Source organism: Neofelis nebulosa, chromosome 8, assembly GCF_028018385.1.
Source record: "Neofelis nebulosa isolate mNeoNeb1 chromosome 8, mNeoNeb1.pri, whole genome shotgun sequence".
Taxonomy (NCBI): Eukaryota; Metazoa; Chordata; class Mammalia; order Carnivora; family Felidae; genus Neofelis; species Neofelis nebulosa.
The window spans coordinates 125776407-125788671 of record NC_080789.1 but is presented as its reverse complement, the minus strand read 5'-3'; the positions used below and the strand labels follow the sequence as shown (position 1 = coordinate 125788671).

Here is a 12265-nt window from a genome sequence, read left to right as displayed (position 1 = left end):
CCATTTTTACTATGTATTATGACCTTGTGGGTATAGTTCTTTCTTTGGTGTTTTCTCATGGGAACCGTGAGATAAGTAATTTTACTTTTCATGCTTGCTTAACTTTCTCTGTATTCGGCCCTAACTGAACCCTTAATTCCCCAGTTGTCTGAACCACTCCGCGCCCCCCCCCCCCTGCAGCGTATTGAAATGCATCCTGTAGTCACTGAACTTCCTGAACCTCTGGGGGCCTTCTGTCATTCTGCGACATCTTTCACCTTTATTCTTGGGGTTTCCTTCGCCCCCCCTTTTGGGTTGGAGCCCCTCTTCCTTAGATCCTTTGATCGCTTTCAGGGTTTACCCTGTCATCTCAGTCCACAACATCCTCTAGTAGTTTCCCTAGAAAAGTACAGAGCTTTTGGAGGCCCTGAATATCTATCTAATAGTGTCTTTAAGCAACTCTCCCATTTAATTGAGAGTTAAAATGGCTATAGAATTCTGATTGGAATAATTTCCCCTTAAAATTCTGACAACGTTTTGCCCCATTATCTTCTGGCTTCCATTGTTGCTGTTAAGAATTACAGGACACGTGGGGCACCTGGGTAGCTCAGTTGGTTAAGCATCTGACTTCGGCTCAGGTCATGATCTCACGGTCTGTGAGTTCGAGCCCCACGTCAGGCTCTGTGCTGACAGCTCACAGCCTGGAGCTTGCTTCAGATTCTGTGTCTGCCTCTCTGTTTCAAAAATAAATAAACATTAAAAAAATTAAAAAGAATTACAGGATACTTAGTGTGGGACCTGTCTTTTTCCTTTGTCCCTCATGTCATGAAATTTGTGAAGACTGAGTCCCGGTGTAGAACTTTGAACCTTTGTGCCCATCCTTTTCAATTTGGATAATCAGACTCTTATGGAATTAATTTTTTTTTTTTTTTTTTTTTTTTTTTTTTTTTTTTTTTTTTTGGTTTCCTCTCCCCTGCTTTCTTGATTCTCTTTTTTTCTGGGACTCTTATTATTTGGAAGTTGAATCTGCTGGGTAATTCTCTCTCATACCTTCTATTTTCTCTCTCTTTGCCTTTTACTCTTGCTTTGTTTTATCCTTTAGATTTTCTTAACTTATGTTCCAGCTATTGTTTTGAATTTTTACTTCTACTTTTTAATTTCCAACGACTCATTCTGAGTTTCTAAACAGAAATTTGTTAGTTTCCTGGATATAATAATCTCCTGGCTTTCAACTTTGAATACAGCTGGCCCTTGAACAACACGACTTTGAACTTGTGTGGTTCCACTTATATGAGGATTTTTTTTTAATGTTTCTTTATTTTGAAAGAGAGAGAGAGAGAGAGAGCAGGAGGGGCAGAGAGAAGGAAAGAGAGAATCCCAAGCAACCTTCACACTGCCAGTACAGAGCCTGATGTGAGGCTTGAAACCACGAAACTGCAAGATCATAACCTGAGTCGAAACCCAGAGCCAGATGCTCAACTGACTGAGCCACCCAGGCGCCCCTATGAGATTTTGTTTTTCAATAAATATATTGGAAAATTGGGGGGAGGAATTGTGACCATTTGAAACATCCTGCCGGTGAACCAATTAGAAATACTGGAAAATTAAGAAAAAGTTAGGTATTATTATAAGTATACAGAATATATAACATATAAAATATGTGTTTATAGCTTATTTACATTATCAGTAGGGCTTCCAGTCAACAGTAGGCTATTAGTTAAGTTTGGAGGCAGTCAAAAGCTCTATGTGGATTTTTGACTGCACAGGGTATTGGTGCTTCAAACCCCCATGTTGTTCAAGAATCAACTATATTATTCATACTGTTGCTTTTTCTGTTTGTTTTGGTCTCTTATGTTAGAGCTTTTCCTAAGACTCTCAGGGAGCGCTGTGGGGCTCCTAAGAATGGGGGTATCACGTGATCACTTGGAAATTCTGTGCTCACAGGTGGGGCTTGTCAGCTTTATGCTTCCCTATAGGACAGGCTCACTGGACCATCTAATTGGAAACCTCCAATGTCGTTATCTTGGGGTGTCCTCCCCTTGGCAGTCAGTTTTCCCATGGAAAGATCTTCCATACTGACCCCTGGAGGAAGTAAGCCTGGCTGTCAGAACTGTAAGACAGGGAAGAGGGCTGGTGGCCCAACATTTAGAATCCTTTCTTTTCCATCTAGTGTCCCTGTCCTCTCTCTGCCTAGGGTCTCCTGGTCAGAGGCCCTGTATTTTACTGCCTATAGGGAATCAACCAGTGGTGTTAAATCACACGGGGAAGGGAGTATCACCTGGCGGCTCGAGGGGAGGTGGGGGGGCTAGAACTCGGAAACAGACTTTTCACCAAACCTCGTGTTTTTAGTCTTGCCTTCTTCTTCAGCGGCATCATGAGGCTTCTACTTTACTCAACTATTCCCGTTACTGACTTAGATATTTACTTCTCTGGGTCTGTCATCTTACTGTTTCCAGCTTCCAAATTGTGGTGCTCTCATTTCTACCAGACCTAAAAGGAGCCCCCTAATTCCTTACTGTCACAACACCCTATCTGTCCTCTCTCTGACAGCCATCTTGATCTTTTAATTATTTTGTTAATTTTCTTTTCTTATTTATTGCCCATCTCTTCCACTAGACTCTTAAGTCTGGTAGAGCGCTTCGTCCTTGGTAAGCACACAACAAATGCCGAGTAAGGAGGTGCAGGATAAGCCAAAATGAATGATTAGTCATTAACAATTCATTAAAAATGATTTTCACCTGAAAATAATGTTCACTGTATATCTCAAATCTAGATGCGTTTTGGGAATGTACTTCTATCCCCTTTTATTCAGCTAGTAACCTCAGGGTCTTCTGTTACTTTTCGCCCACAGGATATCCATCACAAGGGTCACGGCTGACATCTCGCTCGCCAAGCGCTCAGTGTTAAACAATCCCAGCAAGCATGCAATAATAGAAAGATCTAACACAAGGTCAAGCTTAGGTAAGTCTGTGCAGTGCTGATGAGCTTAGGCTATTGAAACATTTCTCTCCTGACGTTGCCAATGAGAAGCTCTAACTAGATGATAATTCCGTGTGTCATAGAGCAGAGAAGAAAGGACCCGTGTTGCCAACCCGTGTTGCCAGGGGCAGGTGTTACAGTCTTAGTGATTTCATGATGCGGAAAGATTTGTTAGGATAGTTGCGAGTTAAATGTTCCACTGGCTGTCAGCATTAATGTTTTGGTTGTGTTTTTTTCCTTTCCCCCACTAATGTGAGCTTGGGTGTCTAGAGACTCTAAAACTTCCTGGCTTTGCATTGGTGTTACCGTGGGCAAGTTCGCTGATGTCTTTAATGCCGAGTTTCCTCATCTAAACAACAAAGAGAGAGAGAACTACCTTGTAGAATTATTGTAAGGATTAAACATAGTATGTTTTCCATCAGTGATGGCTATTATCCAAAGACCCTCGGTAACTGAATTATATCAATGATTATGTCATATTCAGGATAGTGTGTGTCAGGGGGATGAGTAGGTGTTGAGATAAAAGATAAAATTAGTTACTGGCCATTTTTAACTGATATTATGTACAAAAACAGTATAGAGATTTTAGTGAACATGTCTACAGGGTTGTGTTTGGATACTGTTTATAAACGTGCTGATTTGCTCAAATGAGATAGTTCGGCAGTTATTTCTTCTCTGTGGCATGTGCTTGGAGTTTTAGGTTAATCATGGTCACATTTCACTCACTGGGTTGTTAGGTTCTGTTATTATAAAGTAATTTTTCTGAGAGTTTGAGATTTTTTTTTTCAATTTAAAAAAAATTTTTTTTTAGTTTATTTTTGAGACAGAGCATGAGCAGGGGAGGGGCAGAGAGACAGGGAGACACAGAATCCAAAGCAGGCTGCAGGCTCTGAGCTGTCAGCACAGAGCCCGACGCGGGGCCCAAACTCACAAACCACAAGATCATGACCTGAGCAGAAGTCGGACGCTCAACCGACTGAGCCACCGAGGCGCCCCTGAGAGTTTGAGATCTTTATATAAATCATTATATAAATCATAGAGAAACTATTAAAAATAATAAACTATCTGTTAGTAATATGTAGAATACCTTAGAAAACACAGTTTGGTTCCTCACCTAAAAAACCCTCACTGACTACACTTGGGTAATAGAGCACTGGTTCTGGGATCAACCCCCACGGTGAGCTCTGAGCTGACAGTGCAGAACATGCTCGTAATTCTCTCCCATCCCTTCCCCCCCCCCCCCCCCCCCCGCCATCACTCTCAACACTTTCAATGAAACTTTTAGGGGGAAAAAAAAAAAAAAAAGGAGGGAAGGAGGTAGAGAGGATGATAGGGACTTAAAGTGAGAGTGAAGAGAAGCTTCTGGACAACACTGTTCTTTACCTTAGCTGTGAATGTATGGTTTAAAAGAGGGAGGTGGGAGGTGCCACCAGAGAAGCAGAGGAGAGATATTAAGGGATTTGGAGCTTACCCTTAAGGCATTATGGAACCATGTATCATAGGTTTTAGGCATTTATTCATCCATTTAACAAATACTTGAGTACCAACCATGTGCTAGGCATTATTGTAAGTGCTGGGGACACAGATGTAAAGGACACCAACTCCTCACTCTCATATAGAGTTTTTATTTCATAAGGAACACATGGACAAAAGTGAGCAGATAATAAAAGTCCGTGGTTCAGGAGTCTGGAAAGAAAAGGCAGGCCAAGGGGTACAGAAAAACTGAGAAGAGTGATTTTTTACATGGGGATGTTGGGGGAGCCTCTCGGAGGAAGCAACGTTTTAGCAGAATGACTTATGTTGTGAATTCTCTGGCCTTACAGTAAGCTACCCGTGAAAAGACTGTCTCGGGCAGAGGGAGCTGAAGGTGCAAAGGCCCTGTGGTGGGAGTATGTGTGATGTGTTTAAGGGATAGCAAGGAAGCCAGATGTGGAACGAGCAGAGGCCAGGGGTTGGGAGGATGAGGTCAGAGAGACTGTGCCTGATCATGTAGGACTTTGTAGGCCTTTTATTGTGGATGCGGTAGAAAGGTGTAGGAAAGCAGACGTGACACCATAGGACTTGTGTTTTAGAAGGATCACTGACAGCAATGTGGAGAAGAGAATGGAAAGGGGCAAGAGCTAAGTCAGGGGAAACTCAGATTGTTGAGGTTGTTTCAGGGAAAAATAATGTCCTCCGTGCAAAACCTAATCAAACGGGTGCCTTTAGAAGCATCTCCTCTCAGTCCACTTCTTGCCCTGTCAGGTCATTTAGTAGTCGTGGTCATTCATCATTCAACTTAGAGATTAAGAGGACTGACATCAGACAGGGGTGAAGGGAATGAGTAGAATGAAAGGAGTCCAGAGAGAAGAGAGCCGGGATCTGGCAATCTGTTGAACCTGGAACATGAAGAAGCCGACTCCAGCACGAGCTGTAAGGTTCCGCTTTCAGGAACTGGGTCATCAATGGTGTTATTCTGGGGAGAAGGAATTCAGGAGGAGGAGCTTGGCTGGAGTACCGGGCTGGGTAGGGGGATAAGGAAAATGATGACTGCGTTTGTGCACATGTTGAATTTGCAGTGTTACGAAGCACGCAGATGTCCAGCAGGCAATCGATTGTATAAACAGATCTGGAACTCGGCAGAGGACGGGGCTTAAGGTGCAGTCAATTCTTAGTAAAGTCTCCATGGACACTGAATTAGCAAATACGGAGTCTTTGCTCCCAGGGAAATGTAGGGGTAGGTTTCTCTGGCGATTTTAAGTTTTTCTTATGGTAGCACTAGGAGATAGGTACTTATAGCAGGAGAATGGTCCAGTGATGCCCGTACATGTTGAATTACAAGTTGTGGGCATTATGTGGACTCTGTTGTAGAGGAAACACGTTTCATGTTACAACGTAGTACAAAACCGATACTTTCACATTCCAGATACGTAAGTTTATGTATATGCTATACCTTAAGATTCTTCTATATTTAGTAGAGCTTAAATTTGAGAAGATAGATCCTCACCTCAAAGATCAATTTCAGCTATCACTTCTTTTACAGAAGGATGAAAGATCCGGTACAGTGAAGATATAATTTGATAGGTAAAAATTTGCTTTATGCGTAAGCTTTTAGAAAAGCTCCGTTACAGAAACCAAAGTATAGTATGTTGCCTTTGGAGTTCATTATGCTGATGTACCACTGTATGACATGAAGGGAAAGAAAACTTGGAAAAATGTGAAGCTTTAAGTACATCTTTTGTACTGTTTTGGGGTGGTACATGACTTCTTTGGATGGACGGACGGCTTTATTTGTAGCCATAAGATTCATACAAGTTCTAACTTTGTTTTTCCAGTTGTAATGTTGGTCAAGCATCACAATCTAAGATACCTAAATTAGATACATTTCACACTTAGAGAATGCAGAAGAACATTACACTCTTAAAAATATTACTTGAATTAAGATAGTTAAGCCACAACAAGGTTATAAAGCTGTAGCAAGGTTATAATTGGAATAAAAATGTAAAGATAAGGTAAATGTAGAGAATATGTAAACAATATTAGTCATGTTTTAAAACACTATTATGAAAAAAAATCAGAATATACCATTTTTATTTTTTAAACTGTTATTAAATTCAGTTATGTAGGGAAGTTAGAAGTGGAAGGAACTTCAGGTATTTATCACTCACTTTCGACATTTATGGCCAGTCTTGTTTCATCTCCAGTCCTCTCCTTTGTCCCCCAACTGTCTCTGGATTATTTGGGAACAAATCCCAGACATCAATACAGATTTTATCTGTAAATATTTCAGTACCTATTTCTAAAGATTAGGGACTCTCTTTATTTAAACCATAATGCCATTATCATATCTTAACAATACATCGCTAGAATCATGAGATTTCCATTCAGCCATGTATCATTTCCTAATTGTCATATATATTTTTTATATTTTACTCACTTATGCGTTGTAAATATATAAAGTCAAGATGCGAATTAAAGTCCACAGTGATTGGTTCAAAGGTCCTTAAGTTTCTTAGTCTATAGTTTTCCATATATCTTTTTTTTTTTTTTCCCTTGTAACTTTTTGCTTAAAGAGTCTGGGTCACTTATGCATAGTTTTCCATAGTCCAAAGTCTGCTAACTGCATTACAGTGTAGTTTATTTAATTGTTCTGTTTCTTAGAAACTGGCAGATCCAGAAGCTTAATCGGGTTTTGTTTTTCCTTCCTGCAAGATTGTCACGAGTACCATGTAACCAAATATTATTTTAAAGCTGGTATTGCAGGTGGTTTGAGTCCAGATTTTAAAGACATCCGGGTAAATAAAAGGAGTCTAGTCATAACATGTTGTGAGGCAGATGATTAGTGACTTATCTTTTCTGCAGTAGTGGGAGTTATCTCCAGGAGTCTTCCGCACAGAACCAAATAAGAGGACTTGAAAGGTGTTCTGTAGGGCTAGGGGTCTCAAGGAACCCGCCCTTCATGGTCGTAGTAGACACTGCAAGCTGCATGCTAGGCTTGACAGATCTATGCTTCTGGAGCTTCTGGCTATTTCACTTTAAGCTTAAAAATTCAGCTTCTCATTCACACTACATTTCGAGTGCTCAGTGGCCGCAAGTACCTAGTGGCTGGCTATCGGGTGGACGGCACTGATACAGACTATTTCCATCATCACAGAACATTCTATTGGACATCCTGTTTTAGATTCTAGAGAGATCATGGGGTAGACAGACTGAATGAAATTTCCCTGGTGTTCAAGTGTACTTTTAGTTGATAATTTCTCTATAAACCTTATCGTTTGGATTTTCGCTTTTTTCTGTTTTTTGTTTTTTTTTTTAAATGTTTGTTTGAGAGAGTGCAAGCAAGGGAGGGGCAGAAGGAGAGAATCTCAAGCAGGTTCCATGCTGTCAGCAGAGAGCCGGATGCAGGGTTCGCACTCACAAACACGCGAGACCATGACCTGAGCAGAAATCAAGAGTCGGATGCTCAACTGAATGAGCCATACAGGTGCCCTGTAGTGCTGCTTCTAATGGAGAACTGCCCTTTTAGAATAGGAATACTGCAGGACCATTCGTCTGGTGGTAGAAACCATGAAAAGTGTGTTTTTGGACAAGTTTGTTATAGATACCATTAACGTCTCTCCTGTTTTTAATGTTGTATTTCAGCTTGCTAATACATTTATCTAGATTATCATATCCAGAAAGCATACCAATAGGTGACCGTATAAACACAGATTAAGCTGATACAGTGAAAAGAAAGGTGGTGACAGTTGCTATGGTAACGTGGTCAGAAACAAACACATTGTTTCTATTTTACAACATTTTTATGAAATGATTTCACAGAGTGAAGTTTTACAGCACAAAAAGTAAGTCAGCACCGATAGCCAACGATTTTGATTCTCCTACTCAAACTGTTATACTGGAAGCAAATTTTATAGCTCGTTGAAAGACTTCCCTCAATTCTAAAGGTACTTTGGAGAGACAGCTCTTTCCAAAGGATACCTTTTATCAGCTCTGTTGCCTGTGAACATTAACCTACTGGCTGTCCTACCTGCCTTCCAGGTGAAGAAACAGTGTAGCATTTTACTTTATTTCTATTGGGTCTAAAAATACTTCAATTGAACTCTGCTTAACCTTTTACAGCGGAAGTTCAGAGTGAAATCGAAAGGATTTTTGAACTTGCAAGAACATTGCAACTGGTAGTCCTTGACGCAGATACTATTAATCATCCAGCTCAACTTAGTAAAACTTCCTTGGCCCCCATTATAGTATACGTAAAGATTTCTTCTCCTAAGGTAAGTGGGGTTGTTCTTGTCTGCTCTCTAATCACACTTCACTATGGCGTTTATGTTGTGCTTTACACTTGTAAAAGGCTATGTTTCTAACATCAGGAGTGTGAAGAGACAGGGTAGTCAAGAGTTCTTAAGATAAGCGAACACCATAGTTAGTTTCATGGCTTACAACAGTGATTCCTAAAAGTGTGGTCCCTGGTTTCCTGGAGGAAGGTTCTGAGAAACTTGCTGAGAGACCACAAGGTCAAAATGATTTCCACAGTAATACTGAGACATTATTTTCCTTTTTCAGTGTCTGGGCATTTGCACTGATGGTGCAAAGGTGGGTAAAAGTTAAGTGTCCATGACTCGAGACTGGTACCAGACAGCACCCACAGTGAAGAAGACCACCACCGTGCAGTCGCACTGCGCAAGGTCCTGACACAGGAGTAAAGTTTGACTCTTCAATACAAGCCTTTTCAATATCCTGTGTAATGAAACAGGAAGTACATTTGAAAGTGCTTCAGCTACAGTTTTAGCAGTTAGCTATCTCGAGGACACTTCGAAATACAAACTCAAGTAGCTTCTTTTTTCATGGAACACCATTTTTATTTGAAAGAACAACTGGCATACTATGTTTATTCAGACTGGCTTATCTGGCAGATCTTTTCCCATTTGTCACCAGTGATAAAACTGAAGGTTTCAAACAAAAAAATAGAATTTCAGAAAATTTGAATCTACCTGAGAGCTTACCAGCTTCTCAAAAGACAGACTTTTCTGAGATTAGTGGTAATAGCAAATATATTCTTGTAAAAATGTGTCCGAAGATCTGAAGAACTCAGTGCACCATTGGTTTTCCAGATGATGAATGAATGTTACAAATCATGCCTAGTAAAAGATCCGTTCAAATTTCAAGACAGGGCAATGGAATTTGAGAGTGAGAGAAGTTCATGGATAGGGTGTTAGCTTTCACGTGCAGACTGTCGTGAAGAAAGTAGTTTGGTATAATGTTAAAAGACAATATCCACAGTTACCTGCAAAGGCTACTAAAATACTCCTCCTCTTCTGAATTCCCTATGTGTTGAAGGATAAATTTCTTCACCTATTCCAACCCAAACAATACACAGTAGCAGGTTAAAAGGAAGTGTAGCTAGGAGACTTTGCAAAAAACTATAGATAGTTGTACAAGAATAAGTAATATGTTCACATGTAACAGGCGTTATGTTCTAAAGCTCTTGGGGTTCTCAGTTTTTGTAAACATAAAGGAGCCACGATACCAGAGGTTTGGTAAGCTTCGGCATAAGCTCCATGCTAGCTGGGTATGTTTTTTGAAGCCTGCACCTGACGTGTGTGTGTGAACGCGTTAATTCTGCAATCTTAGACATTTTGTAGCTCAGTCTATTGAGCTGCTTCTTCAGCTGAGTGCAGATGTTCTCCCGTTACACCTTATCTCGCACAGGTTTTACAAAGGTTAATAAAATCTCGGGGGAAATCTCAAGCCAAACACCTCAATGTCCAGATGGTAGCAGCAGACAAACTGGCTCAGTGTCCTCCGGTAAGTGGTCTCTCGGAACGGTACAATCCACTCCGCGTCCTCAGACCTGGCATTATATCCGCAAGGCAGGCACACAAACACCGGACGGAATTCTCCCCACCGAGCCGTGGTCCTCACTCCCAAGAGGTGAACTGTCCCACCCGTTCCCACAAGCACTTGTCTAGATCATGGCTTACAAAAAGCTACAGTGCATTCCGTGGTGACCGTGCACTGTTAGTATCTAATTGTCTTAAATGAAACAAGATTGTGGTTTCAGAAATTTCGTTGCTAAAATGGATTTGGGATTACTATTCACTTCTAATAATAGGGAGCAAGTTGCTGGCTCTTAACAACTGAGAAATTGATTTGAGACCACGTAAAAACAAATTTCTGAACACTCAAAACACCTTCTTCCTTCTAATCCCTCCTTTACCTATCATGCTTTGGGACCCTAGATCACCTCTGGGTTTTTGTTTTGTTTCGATATGCAGGTATAGCAGAAGCTATAAGAGTTCTGATTATATTAATTTTCTGTTGCTTAGAATATTTTGAAGTTTGCACCCTGTCAAATCATCTGTGGTTTCAGCTTTTTTCTGCCAAATTTCATGTCCTAAACGGGCCTCAGTCATTTCCAAGATCAAGTTTTTCATAGTCTCCATGTCAAAAAACAGGCCTCTTCTGTACTGTCCAGATTGTATTTTTGTTTGCTTTTTTTACTTCTCTTTTCTATCGTGTCCTAAACAACTTTCACGACACCTTTCATATTCTGGTGATTGCCAGCCACGGTTAAGCATCGAGGGTTGTAAATGGCGATCTCAGGCGGACAGACTGGCAATCACGCTCAGCAGGGCAGTCAGCCAGTTAGGTAAGGAGAAAGCAGGAGCACACGAGCAAATACAAAGTGGTGCAGCTCTTGAGCCCCTCCCTCGTGTGAGTGTGTGTGCGAAACTCACTCGGTGTGGGGCTGGCTAAGTGCGCCACCTGAAGTGTCTGTCTCTGCAGGAGCTGTTTGACGTGATCCTGGACGAGAACCAGCTGGAGGATGCTTGTGAGCACCTTGCCGACTATCTGGAGGCCTACTGGAAGGCCACCCACCCCCCCAGCAGCCATCTCCCCAACCCTCTCCTTAGCCGGACTTTAGCTACTTCGACTCTGCCTACTAGCCCCACTCAAGCCTCTAATTCACAGGTAAGAGGAGCTCTTCCTTACACCCTAGAAACCGAGCTGCCTTAGGTCACATGGCCGGGATCCACTCCCAGTCACCCAGCACAGCACTCCTTCCAGTTAGAGCAGCTGCATCCACACTGAGTCATTTACGGGTACACAGCTCCCACTGAAGATGGTAAACAAACCAGGTAAACAATATATTACAGACGTATATAAACTTTAAAACTCCCTAACTACATGTTCTGGAAGACAAGGATAGAATTTCCTATGCCATCTACACAGCACAACCATGGAATCGGACTGCCTGGGGTCACGTTCCCGCGCCACCACTTACTCTGCATCTAAGTTTGGATAAGCTCCTCACGTGCCCCTTGCCTCACGAAGACTGACGGCAACCTGTCCCCTACGGCCGCTGCATTAATGAATTAATCCACGAGACCGACTTAGGACAGTACATTCCTCATGCTAAGTGCTGTTGGGAGCACCTGTCATTTTACTTTCTTCCCCTCAATCCAAAGCCAACATCTTAAGCATTTTTTATCTTCCCAGGTGTATTCAGGTAGAGGTAGTTAAATGCGCACTTGTGTGCAGAAAATCCTTAGGGCCCTGAATCTGATTTGAACTCCAAGAGAACGTATAAAAGGATCCCCTCCCCCCTTCATTTAGTCATTAAGGGGAAAAAGAAAGTTCCTCTGGATGCTGTTGTAGGCTCTTACAAATTCAAGTCCAGTATAATGTAGTACAAACCTTAGAAATGCCACTGGGTGTTATCAGACGTACGGAGTAACTGAGTAGGTGAGATTTCATTCTAGAAACGTAGAGGGGAATAAACCTGAATGCGTGGGCTTGCTTTTCTGACACGTTAGTTCCTGACGCTCTG

General features: G+C 41.6%; 2 protein-coding genes across 12 annotated transcripts in view; one reads left to right on the top strand and one right to left on the bottom strand.

The window, feature by feature from the left end:
- The window catches only part of CACNB2 (calcium voltage-gated channel auxiliary subunit beta 2), a 391187-nt gene that overhangs the window by 375509 nt on the left and 3413 nt on the right, over nt 1-12265 (top strand). For all 10 annotated transcript variants that reach the window (XM_058681764.1, XM_058681766.1, XM_058681763.1 and 7 more), the window contains 4 exons: nt 2831-2940; nt 8557-8708; nt 10144-10239; nt 11221-11406. In XM_058681764.1, the coding sequence (XP_058537747.1) occupies nt 2831-2940; nt 8557-8708; nt 10144-10239; nt 11221-11406 (544 nt within the window). The remainder of the gene's footprint in view (nt 1-2830; nt 2941-8556; nt 8709-10143; nt 10240-11220; nt 11407-12265) is intronic.
- The window catches only part of NSUN6 (NOP2/Sun RNA methyltransferase 6), a 73506-nt gene continuing 65809 nt past the window's right edge, over nt 4569-12265 (bottom strand). Inside the window, exons 13-14 of one of the 2 annotated variants that reach the window (XM_058681773.1) lie at nt 6606-6667; nt 4569-5799 (exon numbers count right to left, since the gene is read on the bottom strand). The gene's annotated coding sequence lies outside the window, so the exon portion shown is untranslated. The remainder of the gene's footprint in view (nt 5800-6605; nt 6668-12265) is intronic. The other variant, XM_058681774.1, reaches the window with a different exon arrangement.